General features: G+C 45.2%; 1 protein-coding gene across 1 annotated transcript in view; it reads right to left on the reverse strand.

Annotated features, from left to right (window-relative positions):
• grik3 (glutamate ionotropic receptor kainate type subunit 3) overlaps positions 1 to 23,845 on the reverse strand; it is a gene marked incomplete at both ends in the record, with an annotated part of 377,990 nt that overhangs the window by 107,207 nt on the left and 246,938 nt on the right. The window contains 4 exon segments of the mRNA XM_084336312.1: positions 3,005 to 3,058; positions 5,563 to 5,744; positions 6,754 to 7,011; positions 7,724 to 7,897. Of these exon segments, the coding sequence (XP_084192438.1) occupies positions 3,005 to 3,058; positions 5,563 to 5,744; positions 6,754 to 7,011; positions 7,724 to 7,897 (668 nt within the window).

Raw genomic sequence — 23,845 nt, forward strand, 5'->3', positions numbered from 1 at the left:
CTTGCCAGTAGCGTAAGGATGCATTAGCTAGCTTACTTACAGAGACTTGTGGTGGAGGTTGTAGCTGTGTTCAACTTCTGAACGAGCCCGCCAGCTTGATTTCAGCCAGGCAGAAAACGGGTCCAGAAACGAACGTTTTAATCCACACCACAATATGTAAACAAAGGTTTTATAACCATCCACAACTGAATACTGCAGTCCAAATGTATTTCCGATGTTTGATTCTTCTCTCAGACCGACGCAATGTCTTGAAACTATTATGTTTACTGGCGACGCAAGTGTAGTAGCAGTGTGTAAACAAACACGCCCACAACGTGTCTCCCCACTCTCCGCACACAGGAGTCAGGACTGCTCGCTATCGCTTGCTACCGATCTACATACAAATAACGCAGTAACGAATCGTTTAGTAACGGTAACGGAGTTACTGAATTTAAAAAGTAATGCGTTAGACTTAGAGTACTAGTTACTGCCAAAAGTAACAGCGTTAGTCCCAACACTGGTAATACAATAAACTGAAACTGGAATTCCCACATTCTCAAATATTTCACGAATAATCTTGTGAGAAATCAAACTTACTATTTTCTTTTTTAGTATTGATTTAGGCAACACAATTGTGTATCACAAGGGGTGTGGTGGGGTGGGTATGTGTAAACATGGATATTTCATTAGCACCCTGTGGGGTTGGTGCTGGGGGAACAGAAGCATGCAAGACACACGCTGGAAGAACGTTCGCCTCCAGCTAGAGAAAAACATAAACTTTTTTTTATGAAATTTTTTATCATGTGCTACTTTACTAGCTTTACTAACTACAGTACTCTCTTTTTATGACTGAATATCAAAGGCAAAGTCCCTCTTGCACTAAATGGCTTTTTTTATATTCTCAGTCAATTAGATCCAGGTTACAAGTGTCACAGCTTTGAAGTGTAGAATGTAAAGTACCCGAGATGGAGCCGCGGGTTTAAAATGGCGCCATTTATCTGCCTCAACGTTCTCGTTCCTTAGCACAATTTTTGAATATCGGGAAAAAAGGAACCATGTACCAATTACGGTACAAAGTAACTTTGCGGAGACGAGCAGGAAAAATAGCACAAGCTATTTGCGATGCATTCTAATCGTCCCCCTCCCCCCTTCCTGGGAGCATGCCACCCTCGAGTGTACATGTGTGAATGGGAAAGTGATCTGGAGGCAACGAACACAAAGTTCCTCCTGCTAGCTTCTCGGAGAGATAGCCCGGGTTGCAAGGGGCTTGCTCGGCTGGAGCTGTGGCAGACTCATTTCAAAAGACAAGGTTGTTATTACTCCCTAACATTCCCGCGGTTGCCTTTTCATGCTCTAATAAGTCAGCGTTTTCCGCCCTAACTCGGAAAATAAAGCATGCAGACATCTCTGAGTTCCATAGCGCCGGGGGAAATTGTATCACTGTGTACGCCGTGCCGTGTGTGTATTCATCATTTCTTTTTTTCTGATCAAATCAAAGCCGCCAGGTGCAATCTCCCTAATGGTGCATCTGTCAATGTGACAGTGCGTGTGTGTGTGTGTGTGTGTGTGTGTGTGTGTGTGTGTGTGTGTGTGTGTGTGTGTGTGTGTGTGTGTGTGTGTGTGTGTGTGTGTGTGTGTGTGTGTGTGTGTACCGCGGCTGAGGACCAATCCCACGTGGTCCCCGTTTGATTCTAGAAAATACATGAGTACTTGTATACGATGGGGGAGAAAGTGCTGTCGCAGTAGAAGCACAACAGGAATCAAAATGAGGTCCCTCCAAAAAAGTTACTGCTCCGATAAATAGTGGTGCCTGTTTACCGTGCCGTCTGCTTTGAAGCCGGTGTGGTGTGGCGGTGGGAGGGGAAAAAAGGAAAGAACATTTTAAGGCGTCGGCTGTGCTACACACTAACATGACGCGGGGCAGAACAATGGCATCGCCACGCTGCCGAGCGTGAAAGATGACACACGTCATGCCTGGCCCTGGATGTCATATCGTATTATCACAGCAGACCGGCCCGGTCCATAGAGAGAAGGAGTAGAAGGGAGAGGGAAAGAGAGAGAGAGAGAGAGAGAGAGAGAGAGAGAGAGAGAGAGAGAGAGAGAGAGAGAGAGAGAGAGAGAGAGAGAGAGAGAGAGAGATAGAGAGACAGACAGACAGACAGACAGACAGACAGACAGACAGACAGACAGACAGACAGACAGACAGACAGACAGACAGACAGACAGACAGACAGACAGACAGAAACAGAGACGGCAGGGAGATGGAGAGAAGATGAAAAATAAAAACAGCACAATTCACAGAGGCATCCATTTTCTCTCGTCTCCTTTGCACTCTGCTGGTGGTGGCTAAACAATAACACTTGGGTCCAACATGCTGTTTCTCAACTGCCTAGACTTGTGCTATTCAGATGATCTCCATATTTTGTTGAAGTAAAACAAATCTAATATAATGTTGAAATTAAATAAAAGAAATGCCTTTTTTTTTATGTTTGAATGATGTTTTGTTTGATTTCAAGTGCTTAAAAAATATATATATAATAATAAATACCCCACCAAACACTAAATACCCCAGAAAAAAACTCACAATTATGGTAATTTTCATGACCATTCAAATACACATTCAAATACATATTGGGCATTGTTATTCACATAACAAATTATATAGTCATCAGTGAAGTCTATTCCCTCATACAGACTCTCTGCTCTTTTCCCCCACGACTTGTAAGTGACATTCAGTATCAACTCCCAATCTGTCGCCTTTATGCTGCCTCCTCAAAGACTTCTGTTGACTTTTACCGGCGAGAGAGAGAGAGAGAGAGAGAGAGAGAGAGAGAGAGAGAGAGAGAGAGAGAGAGAGAGAGAGAGAGAGAGAGAAGTGTTTACTACGGAATACTGAAGACTCCATTATGCTGCCAGTTTGTCAAACAAAATTGATATTATGGACCAGATCCAGAACCCATCAAAAACTCAAACGCTATGTGTGTGTGTGTGGACTGGATTTGCATTAACAAGTGCGCTACATTACCAGGGTTGTGAATATGTAGTGGTAGTACTCTGTCATCATCCCCATGGTCTGGGCCTGGGAGAAGAGAGGGAGAAGAGAGGGAGAGAGGGAGGGAGTGAGTGATGGGAAAAGAAGGTGTGAATGAATGGAGAGACAAGATGGAGAAAAAGGTCACTTTGTCATGTCGGGCCAATTTGGAATCAATATCAACAGTCAAAACAAACAATGCTAAACAGAATCAGAGACAAGCTTCCTTCGGTAGGGGAGGGCTTCAAAGATTTGAAAAGAACATACCAGTCTTGCTGACATGTGGGTTCCAAGTCATTCTTATTGTGATAAAAAAATCACTATGCCGTCTTTTTTTTGGTACATTTTATTAACATTTTAAGTTATTTTCTGCCGATTCACCACTGCCATATAGCTTCTATTGTATCTGAAAATGTGTCTTAAACACCACATAAACCTGTGAAAGTCACCACATCTGAAAATGCTATGCTAACATCTGCATTTATTTTCCTGAAAAGTTTCACTAAAAATGTTCATAGAATATATCATATTCATATGGCAGTGGCAAATTGGTAGGGGGAAAAAATATATATATATTTCAGTAATGCCAAAATATTATGAAAAAAGAACGGCACAGTGAACGGAACCCACGTGTCAAAAAGACCGTTGCGGTCCTTCTTACGCTTTCAATGAGCCTCCATTGGCTAACTTCCTAACATGGGCTCAGCTTCCTTGACTAACACAGCTTGTTGTTATGTGGGAAGTTTCTGCTTTTGTTTGTTGTGGCTGGAGCACCGTGTGCGGTCTGCAGTGCTGAAAGTTACAAAGAAAAAAAAAGAAAAAAGGAAATAGGAAGAAGCAACAGCACTCCATGCTTTCTATGCATTTAAATGGTTTGCAATGCCTTGGTCACGTGACGCCCTCCCTAGGGACGAGGAAGCTTTCAATCAAAGGAGAGTGGTAATCTTTGCCTCGTTCCCACCCCCTCCCATCACTGCCACTTGTTTCACTCCATCTACATTCAAAGGCAGCGCATTCCCATGGTGGCGGTGCTTCCTGTTTAATTGTACCATCTGTTGTGAAGAAAAGGCAAGGTTATGTAAATAAGACGCTGTGCCTTTTTGAAGGCACATTTACTTCCCTAACTATCGACATCAAGCCGAGGATATGACATTAAAACGCGTGCCATATTTCACGACACGAGGAGCTAAGCGCTCGTGAACGAAAGTAGCGGCCCGGTCCACCGTAGGAGACAGAGACGAAAGTCTTATAAGAGCGGGCGTTAACTCCTCTGGACACATTCTCTCCATCAATCTTTTTTTTACATTTCCATCCTATTCTTACTATGAACCTCGTTTTAGCAAAACTCCATCTGTCCCTGACCCCCCCCCCCCCCCCCCCCACACACCTCCACCCCGAGTGGCAGAACCACTTAAAGGAACGGGATAAAGTGCCATGGGGAGGGTGACGTTGCAGAGGGGGTCAGCACTTTTAAGAGACACCTGGGATATGGCTCCCAGAACGCCGCAGACAGAAGGTCTCTCTGAACTGCCATGTTCCCTTAATTTTCTCCTCTCCAGCCGGAGGGGGAATATAGCCTGACAGAGAGCTGTTGTGTGTCCAGGTGTGCCTGTCAAAAGAGTGTGCGAAGGACCAGACAAGGCTGTAGACAAGATAGAAAGCAGAGTCCTTTTCTTTCTTTAGGGAGTCGCAGGGCCATTGAATGGCATATCTGGGTGCAAGAACAACAGTACTCCAACAGTGCTGCTGCGTCACGCCTGAAGAACCCTTTTGAAAACGCATTATCCACACATCGTCCATCATTTCCCGCTGAGTAGTACCTCACAAACTCGGAAATGCATTCAAATTAAATGGTTCCAATTCCATGTATTGCCGAAAGGCAGATCTTTTAAGTAAAGACGTAATAAAGTGGAGGTTTCCCAGCAGGTCATCTTCAGTAGTTTAGTGGCTGATAAATACCGCCGCTGCTGTCGGCACATTCAAACTGGAAATGATATTCCGTACAAATTGTACCTCCAGCCACACAGATGCATTTTAAACGGGAGATCTCAAGGCATTATGTGAAGCACCATTAATATCGTAAACCGAAAGAAAAAAAAACACCTCACTTTAAGAAGAAAAACTGCGTAATTGTGTCATGACTGCTGCACACCCTTGTCACTTTCACTACCTAAACACGCTCCCAGACATCATTAGGGAGGACCGGGAGAGTTTTTAAAAAACCTTCCTGGAGGGGAGCTGTATCAGCACAACAAAGCACAACACATGCCAACCTCTCTACATCACGCTTGTCTTGTCATGCATATGGCCTGTATGGATGCCCATTTCATGTACTCTGCGGTTCCTCTCCGTAACAACTGATCTGATATGAATCTGTGTCGGTGTCAGCTGTGCAGAGGAGTGCATGCTTTCATCTAACCAGTCACGTTAAGATCTGAGAGTGCCTCGTTGGCACGTAGGAAGGAGGATGCTTTTTTTCTGAACGGGGGCCTATATACCGGTACACACACACACACATGTATGCGACTACGCTCCTTACACCTCTCACTCACCTGTTTGAGGACCTGGGCGGCCATTTGGTGGCTGCAGTCGAAGATGATACGGAACTCTCTGCCCCGCTTCATCTCTTTGAGGAGAGGCCGGGTGTCCTGAGAGTCCAGGGGGAGCTGTCTGATCTTTAACCTGATGTTGTACCTGGAGGGGGCCATTATCAGTTCCTGTAGTCGGATAAGACCTGTGGGAAAACAAACAGTGCAAATACTAATAAGCCCGCCATCAAGATTCTTCACAGGAAATACAAACACAATGTGAAAGGTGTTTTACATTGGAAAAACACATTGTGTTACGTGTTATTTTTTTTAGCTTTTTCTCCCATTTTCACCCCAATTTATGTCAATCGTTATGTCAATTCCCTGTGTGTATGTCAAAATTCTGGTCATTGCGTTATCCTCTGTCGGTCTTTGAAGGGTGTGGACTTCCACATGCCTCCTCTGATACAAGTGGAGTAGCCAGCCACTTCTTTTCACCTGACAGCGAGGAGTTTCACTGGGAGAGCGTAACGTGCAGGGAGGTTCACACTATCTCCGCCAGATCCCCTTAGTGACCAGTAGGAGTCACTAATGCAACGACCAGGATGAATAAATACCCTCACCGGCTTCTTACCCGCAAACACTGCCAATTGTGTTCATCAGAACGTTTTACCAAGCCGGAAGTACCACTACCGGGGATTTAACCCGGGTCTAAGGTGGTAAGTAGGGATGCTCGATATTGGCTTTTTTACCGATAATATAAACCGATATTGTCCAACTCTTAATTTCCGATACCGATATCAACCGATACCGATATATATGCAGGGTTCCCCCCCCCCCCCCCCAAAAGCGGAATAATTTCAGGTAATTAACATTACATATCTCTTGTTGTGGAATTAACACAACATTATGCATACCTTTGACAATAAATAAAATCAGAATTTGTTCTTACTTGCTTGCCTGGGTAAATAAAGGTTATATAAATGTAAAAAAATATTATTATTATAATTTTATTTTAAACCGATACCGATATTTTCCGATTTCACATTTTAATGCCAATATCGGCCGATAATATCGGTAGGCCGATAATATCGGTAGGCCGATAATATCGGACATCCCTAGTGGTAAGCGAGTACTTTTTTAGATCTACACTACCCAGACACCCAGGAAGAATTTACTTTAATAATGTAGATAGGAATAGACATTCACATTCACCTGTGCTATCGTCGTACACGATGGTGGCCGTTTTCCACTTCAGGAACTGCACCAGGTCCAGAATGGCATAGCTTAGCGAGGAGTAATCCGGGTACAGGTTAGCATAAAAGGAGTCCCTGTTATCCATAGGGTGGTGTTTCCACCGCACCTGAACGTGCGGCACCTCCAACGCATTGCAGATGGACTGCACAGCGTTCGATGATGAACTATGAGAGGGGCCAAATATGGCCACTACGCCTAAAGACAGTTGGTCACAAGCTAGAACGGCAAGAGGAGAAAATTGATTGATTGAATTTATTTGATAATTCATAAAAGATACATATAAAACTGCCCAGCAGGAATACATACATTTAAAAAATCATCGAGGTTAAAAACACAACCTCTGGGGGTAGGGGGTGGGGTGGGCAGTTGTTAATGATATGGAACATGTTAATGATATTGTTATCTTTTCATCAATTACACTTTCAACAATATTCACACTAACAATCATTTTAGGTTTGTGACTATATCTAAGTCATGTATGATATTGCAAATAAATGGTGCATTTATATTGCGCTTTTGTCCAGAGCGCTTTACAATTTTTTCATTACTTACATTCACCCATTCACTCACACATTCACACACCAATGGCAATGTGCCAACCTGCTCATCGGGAGCGAGTAGGGGTTACGTGTCTTGCTCACGGACACTTCGACACGCTGCCCAGGAGGAGCGGGAATCAAACCGTGAACCTTCCGATTACCAGACAACCGCTCTACCTCCTGAGCCACTGTCGCCCCTAGACATAGATTGTAGTTTGGGGGCCAAAATAAAACAAAAGCATCCATCCACAATCTGATGAGAGATTGTCAAACTGCAGAACATGTTTTCTTGTCTACCTGCTGACTTGACCGACTGACCGGACCTTTTATTTTGCCCTCGTCCACTGTGTGATTACAATCCTTGAGGATACACGGGGCGAGTCACTCACCTTTCCTCGACGCCTCGAAACTGTCGTAGATATTAATCCTCTGTATGTCGTACGTTAGCGTTGTGTTTGGCAACAAAGTCCTGTTTCTGTTAATGTTATTGACTGCAAATTTGAAGGCCAGCTCCTCCGCACTGACGAGTGACACGGGTCCTTCTGTCTGTTCGAAAATCCCCCCTGAGAAAGACAAAACAAAAAAAAGAAATAAGTTGCATAAAGATCCAGTTGGTCTCAAACATAATTGCAAAGAGAACAACACAGTTATCAAAGTAAGGTCCTAGCGGGAAAACATGGGGATTGAGCGAGAGCTCTTTTTTTGCACTTAAAAGTGTCAGTGGACGGATGCATGTCCATTAGACCAGACATTAGATTTGCTCTGCAAACAAACAGCGCCCCACTCCATTTGCAGGGAATGCTGTAAATACCAATATCAGCTTTGAAGTCTGACGCCATAATGGGGTTACGGTGTGTGTGAGTGTGTATGTGTGAGTGTGAGTGTGAGTGTGAGTGTGAGTGTGTGTGTGTGTGTGTGTGTGTGTGTGTGTGTGCGTGCGTGTGCATGTGCATGTGCGAGTGCGTGTGTGTTTGTGTGTGTGTGTGTGTGTAGAAGAGACAGTTCCATCAGTCTAAGGCTCTTGTCTCTCCATTAGGATTTCCTTTTATTTCACCATAAAACAACCTGGGAAGAACTGATCACTGGATCTAGATGCTCTTCTGGTCATACCCACTGCTCCTCTGGGCATAGATAATGACATACAGTACATTTCACTTCTATTTTAGACCAACTGGGGTGCAGCTCAAAACATATCAAGTATGATGGTGTGCACTTCAAAATCTAAGACGTGAGAGCTTGAGGTGGTGGTCATGTTTTATTTTTGATTGTTTGTGTGTGTGTGTGTGTGTGTGTGTGTGTGTGTGTGTGTGTGTGTGTGTGTGTGTGTGTGTGTGTGTGTGTGTGTGTGTGTGTGTGTGTGTGTGTGTGTGTGTGTGTGTGTGTGTGTGTGAATGAATGAAAACTTTATTTAACAGATTGCAGAATGGGTACAATACAGTACGGCTCAATACACACAATTGTTAAGGGGATGCAGACCTGAGAAAGACGTTTGTCTTGTTTACATCAGGGTCCCCCATTTTCAATTCATATAGACATTTATGACATACACAACATACATGACATTTATGGCATAGGGACATATAGGTATTTAGTACTGATACATTTGTGACATAAACGGTATTCAAATATACAGTACTGTTACCCCTAGATCCTGACAGAGTATATACATATGATGGGGAGGGGACTGTACATTAGGAGGGGGTGGGTGGGAGAGAAATATACATACGGCGGGGAGGGAATATATACATGCGGTGGGGAGGAGACTGTCTATTAGGAGGTGGTGGGGGTTTTGGGCATTTACGGTGGCCAGTTTCAAATTGCAGCCTCCCGTAGGTGCTCTTTAAGAGCGGTTTTGAATGTGGGTAGGGATTCACATTCCTTTACAGCTTTGGGTAGGGCGTTCCACATTGATGTGGCATAATTGTGAAACGTGTTTAGTCCCTTGTTTGAGCCGAATCTGGGTTTAACATGATTTGTTGAGCTTCCTCTGGTGTAGTGGTTGTGGTATTCACTGACCTTTGGGAAGTATTTTGACATGTACATGGGTACCTTAGTCGTATAGTGTATCTTGTAGACCAGGCCCATTGCAAGTTGCTGTACTCTGTCGTCTACTCTAAGCCATCCTAGGTTGTCAAAGTGGGCAGGGGTGAGGTGGGTTCTGGGGGTAAGGTCAAGTAGTAGTCTGACCAGTTTGTTTTGTGATGTTTGTAATTTTGTTTTAAACGCCTTTGAGGTGCTTTGGTACCATGAGGTGCACGCATAGTCGTAGTAGTACCCTTGAACGTGTGTGTGTGTGTGTGTGTGTGTGTGTAGGTGTGTGTGTGTGTGTGTGTGTGTGTGTGTGTGTGTGTGTGTGTGTACACACACGTACTTGCATACAGTATGTGTGCAGACTTGTGTGTGTGTGTGTACTATTTGATTGGGGTTGGTGAGAGTAGCTACCGGCAGTTCAACTGGAAAGTAGCTGGTCCCAATCAATAGATTTGCCCATAAATATTTCAGTGTGTTCGTGCTACTGCCAGAAAATAAGCACAGCAACAGAGATGAGCTTGAGGAGAAGCACCTGTGCCCCCCTTGAACCCGCTGCCACTGGGGCCACATGCCTCTGTTCCTCTGGGCAGAGTGACCACCCTGATAGCCAAGCTCCCATCACTACTCAAGACTGCAGCCCCCCCCCCCCACCATTCCCCCCCTACACTCTACCCTGGATTGTGAGGGGATGTGCTGCATGTCCGGCCTGGTGGAAGGCGTCACATTAAAATAAATGAATCCTTCCGTTTCATGGGGGAATCTCATTAGAGTACATTAAGTAATTGCTGGAGTATATAGTCATTTGACTGTTAAGAGGATAAAATGGGCATTGCTGGGAAGCACTTTAACAAATTTAATAAACAGGGGAGACCTGCTCCCTGGGGGAGGTATCCTGTGGATAATTTGCTTTGGCCTTTTCAGAGGCCTGCCCTGCCATGAGCACAATAGCAATGCTATACGGTACATGCTGCTCAATTTCATCAAATAAGTCAGGAGTAATTGTTATTTTGAGCATCACACAAATAATCAGGGCTCGACCATTAGGCAGATGCCATAAACTATTATTAGTAATGAAGGATGCCTATATTTGGGGCCGGTATTCAGTTTTGGTAAAATATCTGTAGAAGTTTAGGTAAAAAGTTGCTTTGGATGAAGGTGCCTAAATGACTAAATGTAAATGTAAATGTGACATGTTTTGTGCCAAAATGTAGAGTAAAACAAACCCTAACACAAAGCTGCCTGTAAATGAACATCTGTTTAATAGAATGTTTGAACAATAAAAGTCAATCAATTTCCCTGGAGACACAGACCTTTTTTACTGAATGAATAATTAAAACTACATGTTCTTTATTGTAGGAATAATCACCTTCCCTTCCCTTCCTCATATTTTATCTGTCACTTTCCTTAGTTATTTCTTCATAATACTATACATGTTTTAGTTTTCCTTCACTGACTGAAAATTTATTTTACAGCGCTACTTAGGATTACTGTCATTGGTGGCACAGTTGGCCCTGCTTATGTGTGGATCATATCTTTGTAAGTTATACAATGAATATATGTTAGATTGTGACTGTATTCTCAAGGTCTTTCTCTGGTTCCATAGTCTATGGCTTTGGCCTACTTTGGTTTGCATCATAAATTAATTGGCAAATGCCTGCCTTTAAAAAAAAGAAAATGGTCAGAAATGCAAGCCTAGGCCACTATGAAATATAAAAAGCTCTGAATCAGGCATTCCAGTGTCTCAATAAGTTAACTATAATAGAACACAAAAGGAAACTTCAGGCTTCGTAGTTAATGAACAGATCAATGTTCCCTGCATGCTCTTTTGCCCTATAGTGGTTCTCGCATTGCGACAGACGTGTGGAATGCAATGGAAATCCACACAAGCCCAAATGACTGGTGAAGACACTACCGATGCAAATGGCTCTGTAATACATTATGAAACAATAACAGGAGAAATGCCAATGGAAAAAATTATGGAAATTGTGCTTTTAGCCTACATTTGAAGGCCATCTCAGCAGTAAACATTGTGTTCTCTGTTGATTTCATGCAGCTATGACAGATAGGGTAAACATTCAAGAGTATAATTTTTTGGGGTAAAAAAGAGTAGGGGGCTGCTAACGTTAAGTCGTCTGTGCATTATTGTTTGTCTGCATGTTGTGAAATGTATGTGTAGGATAGTGCTAAATAACATTACTAGTAGAAAATCTACAGATGGCTGTAATTATCTTAGGATAATGTCTGTGCATGTATGGGCGAGGGGGAGAGAGATGAGGGAGACAGACTAACGTAACGTTACATCAGAGTGAGTTTTGTAACTTTGGTACGCTCTTCTTACCAACCAGCGAGTGAGTTTTGCAATTTTGGCACGCTCCTCTTTCTTTGGAAAAAAAATTATCTTTGAGATGTTATATGCCAATCGAGATGAAGGTAAATCAATCCATGCTTCACGGAGCTTCTGATTTCCCTGCATCTCTCATATACTACAGTAATGGCAAAGAGTGTTTTTTGGCTGTCTACTCATCATTCTGAAAGTTTCTGATAATATGATAATGCGGTGGGCACAATAACAGGGTGAAATGCCAATGGAGTGACTTTATTGGCCAACCGATAAATAAATAAAATGGCGATACTGATCATTTAAAAACATTACTAATTATCTGCTACAAATAATTATCAGACTCTAATAATCAGGGCAATGTAATCAATGGGACATATATACAAGGCTCTATTTAGAAAACTAGAATATTTAGATTATACAGATGTAGATTTAGGCTTAAATATATTGGAACTCAATGAATCTCAGTCTGTGGGGTTCAGATGAACATGTTTCCTATTGTCTGTAAGACAAAGGCCTTTAATTAGTCTCCCAGGTCCCAACCCGATGGAAACATTAGCCACTAATTGCATCTGCCTGTTTTAATAATCTGGCCCTCGATGAGAACTTTCAAAAGCCACAGCAGTGTCGCCCTCAATAAAACACATCCAATGCATCAGGTGAAACACAAATACATTTAAATGTACACCTGGATACGTCTGGGTCAAACTCTAATCCTGCTGCCAGGTCCCTGTGGAAAACAGTGTAAGAACTAATTGAACAAAACCAACCATTTAATTAAATTACATGACATGGCATGGGGCACTGGTCATTGGTTATAGTACTGTATATATTGTACAGTAAAAAGCAAAACAATTTATGGCAAGGAGTTACTGAAAAAGGTGTTCAGTCTAAGTCTGCGTACATTGATAGGAAATGCTATTGCTTTTCCATTCAGAAACCACACACAACAGATGTTTAATAATATTACAAATTAATTCCCGCTGAGTTGTGGGTATTACAGTACATGCGACATCGATGAGCAGACACTCATTCAATCACTTAGTCATACAGCCAAAGTTAGAAGTCTGGGCTGCTGGTCCAAATAGTGTTTCAATCATTCTAACAATAAACAATAAATAAATTGTCACTGTCTTTTTTTATGTATCTTTAATAAACCTCTTTACTTCACTCACATATTGGCCGGGTTGAACAGAGGTGTCAAATGACAGGCAAGGGAAAGGCTACCTAACTATAATAAACTTGGTCAAATGTATTAATTTAGCTACAGTAAGTTAAGCCAAATATATGTGTATAGTTCAATATCACTAGGGATGGGTACCGAATTCTGTACTTTTAAAGGTACTTACCGAAACACGAGTATCGATTCACGTGAGATACCGTTAAAAAAAATATATATATATATGTTTACACTTTAAAAAAAAAAAATATTTTTAACTTTAAATTTGTTATGTCAACGTTCACACGCACAATATACGCTTACCTAGGATTTGACTTGATTCAACAACAAAGCAGTCAGGGCAATGGCAAGCCGAAAACGGTCGAAAGTGTGGTTATTTGAAGTTTGGATTTTTTTTTCACAACTGAGGTAGGTAGATTACATTTTTAGAGACTAAAGTACCAAAAAAAGGTACCGTTGGGTACCGGTATCGATAGACAGGTACCGGTACCGTATCTGTTCAAATGTGAACGGTACCCATCCCTAAATATCACAATTACACACATGTCTCAACAGGCTTCACAGGCCCACATTACAATGGAACATTTAGCCAATTTCTTACTTGAATCTGTTAATCTGACGTGATAATCAACGTAAAACATACCAACATGTTCTTTGTCTTGAGAACTCAGCCACATCCTGGCATGACAGCTGTGCCGAAACATCAAGGGTCCACTAATTTTGCCTCAATATGTAATGGATAATGAACGAGGAGCTGGGTATTGTGCAGTTTAAAGTATAAAATTTGTTTTGGTATTGTCAATATATATAGCCTATAAAAAGACCAAAAATTACAATGTATACTTAAATGTATGGTCCATCTAGCCAATACCAGATTATAGCTTGTATCCAGAAGTCATCTAGAACAGCAATAACAACATTGTTGTCCTAAAACTGTTAGTCAATGACGCGATAGCGATTGAATCCTCTGACAGAATCCCGGACGGCCACGGAATCGGTCCCAGACCTGCCCGACTATGTCTGGACGTAGTCCCCACTCGCCCCGCGACATCACACCTGCACCCACATTCACCCTGCCGGGGATGTGGAGAGCCCTCAGGCAGAGCAGATGGAGAACGCCCATAGCCAGAGCCCGACCGCCGCCTGGTGCAGGCGGGGCGAGCGCACTCCTCCCTGTCTGACAATATACGACGCTGACGTCGCGTTGTCCGTCCTGACCAAAACACGCTTGCCCACCACAATGTGGTCGAGCCGTTTGAGGACCAGAAGGACTGCCTTCAATCCCAACACATTGAATGTAGCGCATACCGGGCAGCATGGCAGCTGCCCCCTACTGCGTTGGTCCGACACGTCCCCCCCCATCCCATGAGGGAGGCGTCGGTGAAGACCGTGACGTGTGACAGCCTGCTGCCCAAGGGGACCCCGCAGGTGAGGGCACCAGGCCCTCCCCAGAAGATGAGGTCCCCCAGTACTGACATGGGAACCTTTAGCCACTTCCATATGTCTCACACCGGGTCCATTTCCATACTGGAAAAAACCACCTCTGCATCCTCCTCATGAAGAGGAGGGCAAGAGGGACCCCAGCAGCAGGCGCATCACGGACAGCGCCGTAACCGTCCTAGGACGGAACCTTCCGAGCACGCCGAGAACCCAACCACACGTCGCCGCTCCGAGAGGGATGCCCATATAGACCTTGAGCTTAGAAAAAGCCCAAGTACTCCACCCGTTGACTGGGAAGAGGAGAACTCTACTTCCAGTCTACAGCAAAACCCCGGTTGGTGAGACACCACCTGCCTGGTATGAGACCTGGCGATCTACCCTGACCGGCCAAGGACCAGAACGTCGTCCAGGGCAGAATACAATTCGTAACCCCCGACGACGCAGAGGCCCCAGCGCGGTCTCCACGCACTTGGTGAAGATGCGGGGAGCCAGAGAGTAGCCGAACGGCAGCCTCTGGTACTCGTACGCTAAGCCCTGCACAGGAAGCGTAGGTAAGCCCTAGGATGGAAGATCGGGATGCGAATACGCATCCTACAGGTCTATGGAGGAGAACCAGGCCCCCACCTGACAGCGTCTAACAGGTGGGAGACGGTCAACATTCTGAACCTTCCATGGGACAGGTCCAGTATGGGTCTGACACCCACCCCCCGATTTCTCGGGCACCACAAAATACCAGGAAGATATACCAGTACACCCCTCTGTATTACTATTGAATGATGTTTTTGAGTTTGCAGTAAATCCACAGCTAAAGAGATTGGTTTTTATCGGGTATCACAGTAGCTAAAAAACTGATCGCATCACGCTGGTTTCAACCGGAAAAAATGTGCCGGAAGGTTTGGTTTCTTACATATCTTGATGTGATTTATCAAGAAATATCTACAGCAAGAATTCTGGGTCTCAACGAATCCAAAATGTCAATGTGGTTAGAAGTGGTGGAGAGAATAAAAGCTAGCTTATAATGGTAGTGTCTGGTTAGGAGTGAGGGATAATGGAGGTACTATCCAAGGAGGGGTCCGGGAGGGGGGGGTTCGAGCTGGAGCATATGTGTGTAGGGTTTTAGATAATAGGTATTAGGGGTATATCCTGTATAAGACATTGGTATAATTGGTAATTTCGTTGGATATACACTGTGTACGGTAAAATATTATTATATACTTTTTTTTGTTTTCTGTTTCTGTACTTGCATGTCATTTTAGCCACCTTAATTGTTAGTTTCATTATGCATTGTGTGTTGAGTACTGACTTTTAATAATTTTGTTTTGCAAAAAAAAAAAAAAAAAAAAAAATACCAGGAGGAAACGCCACGCATCGCGTCCTCCTTTGGGACCACGACAATGGCTTGCTTCGCCCACATAGATTGGATCTCGTCGGCCAGAGCTGTCACTGCTGTTGACCCCGACAATAGGGTCTGTACCAAACCTGAAAACGGGTGGGGTTGTGTAAACACAAGTCCCCGCCTCAGCGTTCTCTCCATCAACCTCGACATATGGCACTGCTGTAGCCATATGTGATGATAATCCCAGGCGCACCCGCCGCCACTTGGCGCTGGTCCGCCAGAAACCGTAGATAGGCAGCCCGGTCCCACCCGCTGTGCGTTGCCAACCCTGGACTCGCCAAAAGCGCAAGCAGGGCGTCTCATGGAGCTGGGATACCGCACCCTGACACTACCAACGAGGCAATCGCACCCAAGGGGGGACCCCGACAGAAAGGGCCGGTTTGATACAGGGGAAGCTGACATCACACTGGGTGACAAAAGCTCCCCCACTGAACACCTCCCCGGCATGGATTGCTGAGGAACTGTTCTACAGCTGGACATGCAAGACGTGAGGTCCCCACACTGCCCGATAGGGTGGGTTCCTACACACCGTAGCCCTGCAGTGATATTACTACCACCCAAATCACGCGGCCTGCCAGACCACCGCCGGTCTTCCGGCCGTGGGAGGCACTAACGCGATACCCAGCTTGGCGAGGGCGGGGCTGGGGGAACTCGCGCTGCGACCCCAAAAGCCTCGAGCTCCCCCGCTGACAACCGTTGTTGTTGACAGACACAACACCAGGCTCACCAAACACAGACGCAGAACGTGTGGCGTGGGAGCCGCTTGACAGCACAACATTCTCACGGACAGACCCAGGCGTAGCCAGCAACTGGGTGGCAGCCCCTGTCCCCATGAGAAGTGAAACATGGGGCCGCTTGCACTTCATTGAAGGCACGCGGCCCGCAGCCAAAGGAAACAAATCAGAGCCCTTATCCCGCTGGTGTTGGGGGGGGAGTGACCGGAGAGCGAGCTAGCCACAGCTAGACGGCAACGTTTTTTTAGGGCGTGCTCATCTAATGTAGCCGATCACCTGTTTTCTTTGTGTCCAGGGTACCTCAGGCGGGGGAAACATGGCCGCTGGTTGAGGGCCTCGCCACAGCCGCTGGCGAGGCCGCGACCTCACCTCTGGCTGCGCGGTGTGAGGCGGTGTGGGACCTAGGTCAAATACCGCCCGCACTCCTGCGGAAAGACCAAAGTCCCTCTGCGGAGAGGGGAGCCCTGAGGAGGGAAAAAAGTTCTCTCCTCCTCAAGGGGAGACTGATCCAACCAAGATGTCTGTAAACAAGCGTTGACAGCATCCTAGCCCTCCCTGCGGTTATAGCTTGCGGCTAGGTCAAAAGCTAATAACCTCAAACCTCGCACAATGTTTCGACGTCGGCTGGCCCTAAGGCCCCACCACCGACACCATTTTTGACAGAAAAAACAGCAATTCGAACAATGTTGCTAGTCGCTGCTAATTCTATACCATGGCAATATAGGCTTAACAGCCCACCAGCCACCTGCCGGGCCGACTCGCCTCATGGCGTCGGCCGGGCGGGACACCGTTCCACCATGTCAGAGGCAAAGGACTGATGCCACCTGCTTCACAAGCACGGAGCACCAGTCGTGGCTGCAACAAAATACTACTACTAGTGAAGCACTGCCTCACTAGTAGGAATGCAGCAACCTCCACTGTGGTGTGCACCCATGAAGGGGTAAATTAATAAATGAACGAAAACTTCACTAACACTGCAGAATGGGCTAGCGCTAGCCCATACACACAAATTTTAAGGGGATGCAGACCAGAGAAAAACACCAGTCCTGCACACAATTCATAGATTCACAAAAAGCACACCAGCCCTAGGCCTCAGCCCATCCACCCATGAAATAGTAAACAAGCCCCCGTCAAAACTCCCAACATTAGACACTGATTGACCTTTTAGTAAAGACAGCCCTCGGCGGGGAACAAGAACGGAGACCCAGCATTGTAGCATTAGCATTAGCCTCGCGCACTAGCATAGCCGGGAAAACACCCAAAACAGAGTCATGACGACCATGTTTTCCCAAATATCCTGCCCCTCGCACAAATACACAACTCGGCTGTCTCACGGGACAACAAGCAGTATCACAAATGCTAGCATTATTGCGTGGCAGCGCAGGCCCTACCTGTGCGCGACCTAGCCCGACAGCTAGCCGCCACGCGACGTCCCTCGATCCGCTGTCACGAGACGAGGAAACCCCAGGCCAGGCCCGATGCGCTGTTAGGATGTGCCGAGAAGATTCCAGGGGCTGGCGAATGTCCGGCGAAAAAACACAACATTGTGTAATTTCTCTCTGCATTTCATAACAACTAGTTCATGGAGTGCACTGCAGCGTCCATGTTGGAAACAAAAAAAGAGGAAGGTAGAGTGTGACCATGTCCGGCATCTTATAGGAGGACACTGGGGCGTGGCCTGGTCACGTGCATGACAGGGGCGGGGCTAGGGGGTGGCTACTTGGGCTCAAGCCCCGAATGTTTTCTGAAAAGCCCCGAATCTATTTAAAAAAAAATATATATATATATATATTTTTTTTTGACAATTAATCATTGTTACATGAAAATATGTTTGCACCAGATTTAGCTGAAGCTAATTTCCATCTGTAGTCTATCCAGCTGATAACTATTTAAGGTATTTGTGTGAGTTAAGTCTTGGTGTTATGGTAGACTCAGACCTAAGCTTTAAATCACAATCAACAAATTGACAAAAACATTATTCTTCCACCTTAGAAACATAGCTTTTGAGATCTCAGACCCATCCCCAGTGATAACACAGGCTGCCGGCATGTCTTTATGAATGGAAATATCGAATAAAAGAAACAACGATGAAAACCCGACTATACTCTGGTTTTCGGGGGTCCTGGCGCTCAACGTTCGGCGAGTTAACACTAGATCTTAGATCCTAATATGAAAAACGATGTGATTTAATGTTCTATGTCTTACCTTGACTTTGTCTATTTTACTGCTATCTATTTTATGCTTTATGTCTGCACTTTATGCATTGCTCTTGATCTGCCAATGTTGTGCTCATTTTATGCCTGTCTTTTTGTACTGCTGTGAAGCACTTTGAGCTGCAATTCATGTATGATTGGTGCTATACAAACACAGTGTATTATTATTATTATTATAAATTATTATAGTTTGCTTCATTAATTAAAGGGTGTGAATTTAAGTGTTATCTAGTGCCTTTTGTCAGCTTTAAGGTGGTGGTATAAGTTAAAGGTTGTGGTGTCAAAGTAAAAAAAATCCGTGCCCGCTAACGCGGCACCTATCTGGGCTAAGCCCCGGATCTCCTACAATCCTAAATCCGCCCCTGGTGCATGGGTGCAAATTGTTTGTTCATGAGCACAGTAGGTGCTAGGAGATAAGAGTTATCTCATAATGGCAGGAGCAAGACGCGATGACAGTATGATAATATAACTGGAACTACTCCTGATGCAATCACTGTGAAAATAATACAACTTAGTGGTCTTCGCAAGGGTGAAAGACTCACTTGTAATGAGTCGCCAGGGGCCATTCTAGATTCTTCTTTCGTGTAACGTCAGAGGTCCAACTCTGTATCTTGTAGCCATGCCCTTAACTCTGGTCCCACATCAAAGAGGCTGGCTTCCGAGGGTGGTTTGTATAGGGGGCAGATGGTCAGGATGTGGTCAACAGTGCTCAGGATCTCCACACTCACATGCAGCGCTGTCTGCCAGGCCCCACTTCTTTAATGATGCTTTGAAGCGACCGACCCCAGATCTTAAACGGTTCAGCAGAACCCATTGCCGGCGTGGAAGATCGTCTCCTGTGGCGCCATCTCCTGGATCCCAGATGTAGTGGTGGATACGGGTTGGCCCAGCACTCTCCCACTCTCTCTTCCAGGCTGCCGCCAGCCATCCATTTCTGGCTAGGTCCTCAGTGGTGGAACGGAGCATCTCTTGTGCTGCCTTGTTGTAGGGGTAGACTTGAGTCTGCTCATAAGTGCTGTTGTTGTTGTGGTGTTATGTAGGGTGTGCCAGTCATGCTTCACTGCTTTCCTTGCTAGGGCGAGAGTGGCAGCGATAGCGATTGCTTCACGTCTGCCTGAACTGGAACTACTCCTGATGCAATCACTGTGAAAATAATACAACTTAGTGCCGTGGTCTTCGCAAGGGTGAAAGACTCACTTGTAATGAGTGGCCAGGGGCCATTCTAGATGGAAGTACGGTATGAACATTGGGACTCCCTATTTTCCATGCCATTACAGCCTGGGAGGGGGGGGGGGTTGTTTACGATGGGAGTTACGAGAGGAATGTCCCTGGTGACTCTCTCTCTGTAGAAATGATACAAATGGTGGAAATTACAAAATTACAAAATGGTGCGGGTAAAAAATTCTCTCTCTAGGTTAAAGTAATTATTAGAAAAATATGCCTATTATATCAAATTATCCCCATCATAACCATTCAGATGATGTGATATTAGCTGAATTCATTTCACACTGGATTACGATTATTACATGTGCTAGTGAAATTGAGATTCTTGTTTAGTCTACACAAGACATTTATTACAAATAAGCATATTACATGTAATATAGTCTGCACAGTTATTAAAAGTGTTGTGACATGTTGAGTAAATGTCCTCATGACATAATACTGCTATGTCATGTAGCTTCTGCTGAAGTTGCCATAAAGATCCTTCATGAGTTGTGACTTTTACTATCTAGATGCAGCCACAATGAATTAGGCTAAGTCATAGGCCACTTAGCAAATAAATTCCATTTAGTTCAACCGGCAAATTACATCAGCAATAACCTTGTTCTAGCTTGGTGCAGGAGGCTGTGACATACTATAGTAGCCACATTTCATTCATTGCTTTAATCAGAGAAGCTATTCAGGCTTAGCTGAGCTTGGTGTTGTTCTTTGACATTTACATTAAATGGTGCCTACCTTACAGTACAGCATGCGTCTCCACATTAAGGTACATTTACATTTACATTTAGTCATTTAGCTGACGCTTTTATCCAAAGCGACTTACAAGTTCTGTGCGACAAGACAGCAAGAAGGGTATAACTCTATCAGCTGAGTAACAATGTTCATCAAAGTGTTGCGTGTTACAGTGTAGGTTAGTTTATTAGGACAAGTGCATGACTTTAAGGTTAGTCGGGGTTTTTTTTTTTTTTTTTTTTTTTTTTTTTTTTTATCATTTCAGATAATGGTTGAAGAAGTGAGTCTTTAGTCGACGGCGAAAGATTGGACGGGATTCGGCTGTCCTAACTGGGATGGGTAGTTCATTCCACCATTGTGGGGCAAGGACTGAGAATAGGCGGCTTCTCTTTGATGACCCTCCGGGAGCTTGGATAGGAGTAGATCTGAGGCGGCCAGAAGATGCAGAGCGTAGGGGTCTTGAGGGTGTGTAGTTAGAGACCATTGACCGGAGGTAGGCGGGAGCGGTTCCCTTTGCCGCACGGTATGCTAGGTCGAGGGCCTTGAAGCGGATACGTGCAGCAATGGGGAGCCAGTGCAGGTCCCTAAGAAGTGGGGTGACATGGGCCGACTTCGGTAGGTTTGAGATCAGGCGGGCCGCTGCGTTTTGAATGAGTTGAAGAGGCTTGGTGGCAGTGGCCGGGAGGCCAGCTAGCAGTGCGTTGCAGTAGTCGAGGCGGGAGATGACTGTTGATTGGACGAGGAGTTGGGTGGCTTCTTTTGTCAGGAAGGGGCGTATCCTTCTGACGTTGCTCAGGAGGAATCTGCAGGTTCTGGTTGTCGCTGCGATGTGAGCAGAGAAGTTCAGCTGGTCGTCGAGGACAACACCAAGGTTCTTGGCGGTCGGCGACGCGGTCACAGCTGCATTCTCGACTGTGATGGAGAGGTCGGTCAGGGGGGAGGATTTGGCCGGCAGGTGGAGCAATTCTGTTTTGCTTAGGTTCAGTTTGAGGTGGTTGGTCGTCATCCAGGCGGAGATGTCGGACAGACAGGCCGAGATCCGCTCAGAGACGTGGATATCTGAAGGAGGGAAGGAGAGGAAGAGTTGAGTATCATCGGCATAACAATGATATGAGAAGCCATGAGACGTGATAATGTTACCCAGTGATTTAGTGTAGAGGGAGAAGAGAAGGGGTCCTAGGACCGAGCCCTGGGGGACACCCGTCCGGAGGGGGCGGGTGGCCGACAGAGTCCCTCTCCATGACACTTGGTAGGAGCGGTCATTGAGGTATGATGTCAGCCATGTCAGCGCAGATCCAGCCACTCCCATTCCTGCGAGGGCCGCGAGGAGGATCTGATGGTTGACTGTGTCGAAGGCTGCAGATAGATCTAGGAGAATCAGGACAGAGGAGAGGCCTTTCGCTTTTGCTAAGTGAAGTGCCTCTGTGACCGCAATGAGGGCCGTTTCTGTGGAGTGGCCAGTCCGGAAGCCAGACTGATTGGGGTCTAGGAGGTCATTCTGTAAGAGATAAGCAGTAAGTTGGTTGGATACAGCACGTTCAAGTGTTTTAGAAAGGAAGGAGAGAAGAGAGACAGGACGATAGTTGGCTATGACGGTGGGGTTCAGGGTTGGTTTTTTTATGAGGGGCGTGACTCTGGCTTGTTTTAGGGAGGTGGGGACCACCCCCGAGTTGAGTGAGGAGTTGATGGTTGCAGTTAGGAATGGGAGGATGTCCGGTGCTATGGTCTGGAGGAGTGGGGAGGGTAGCTGGTCCAGCTGGCATGTAGTCTGGCATGTAGAAGGTACTGAGGGAAACAAACCATGTAAGACCATTAGCCTTGTATGAATCAAGTTGATATCTATGGAGAAGAGGAATGACTTCAGTGGCATTCTTGTTATTTTCTACTTTGTGACCTGTGTTGTGACTGGACAGTACAGTTTAGAAACGATTGTCACACTACTTTCTAGATTAGCCTACTCTACTTGCCCTTCCAAATAGGCTTGGGCGGTATAATTTTTTTCATACCGTCATACCCTGATGACCTAATACCCCGGTTGACAGTATGACTTTCATTTTCATCAGCGGGGGGGGGGGGGGGGGGGGGGCAACCTGTGTTACCAAGTAAACAAATCACGGAGATGGCCAGTTAGCCCGCAGCATCCGAGTGCTACTATCGTTAGCTCTCAGAATGGTAGCCAGAAGCCCACAGCATCCTAGTACTACTAACGTTAGCTCTCAGAATGGTAGCCAGTTAGCCTGCAGCACCGTAGTACTAGTAACGTTAGTATTGTGTGTTCAAAATGCACCGGACTGTGACGTAGCGTTTTACCGTTTATTTGCTTGCTCCACCAGTGCACAACAACACACACTCTCATTACCACAAACACTTTACGGTATTTCCACAGCACTGTCGCAACATTACCATAAAGCGTGAACACCTTGTGATCCACATACACAACAGTTAGCTCTCAGAATAGCCAGTTAGCCCGCAGCACCAGGCAGCAACGGTAAGCGTGTCTCATTTAATTTCCACCACTGAAGCGGGGTTTCCCTTCCTGTGTGTAGACAACCAGCTCTGCGGCTCGCTCCACTAGTGAGGACTGGTCTCGCCCTCTGCTGGCGTGTGTGTGCACTACAACCAACCAACCACTGTCAAAACTCTGTTTCAGTGTAATATAAACTGAAACACATCTGTGATTTTGACGGTATTAATTTTCAATACCGTCGGGATTTCTAAATACCCTGGTATACCGTAATACCGCCATACCGCCCAAGCCTACTTCCAAACCAAGTCTGGTCCCAGGTCTAAGCTAGATTTCGGATGGGGCTCTCCTCACCAAAAATTATTTAGATACTATTTTCACCATATTAAGGTACTGTAGGCCTATAGCCCTCTTGGTTGATGGAGTATTGACACCATTCAATCAGTTAGTTTAAGGTATTACGATTCCTGAATCTGGTGTCATGAATCAACTGTATCACAATTGGTATGATGTAGCTTTTAATTTGTGGCAATATATAAATAAATAAATACATATAATATTGATACTTTGCTAATAATCCTGAATATTTCCAAAATACTTTGGATAATATTGGAAATCCTTTGGAAATCTTGAGCATTGGCATAAGCAGGGACTGACAAAGCTGATTTGTCCATTTTCCCAAATTGAAGTTGTTTATGAGCATTTTGGCCAAGTCTGCATGGAGTCTGGTGGGTGTGCGCAGACCCGGACGTCTGCACATAG

The sequence above is a fragment of the Notolepis coatsorum genome (assembly GCF_963971535.1).
Source record: "Notolepis coatsorum genome assembly, chromosome: 19".
Classification (NCBI taxonomy): Eukaryota; Metazoa; Chordata; class Actinopteri; order Aulopiformes; family Paralepididae; genus Notolepis; species Notolepis coatsorum.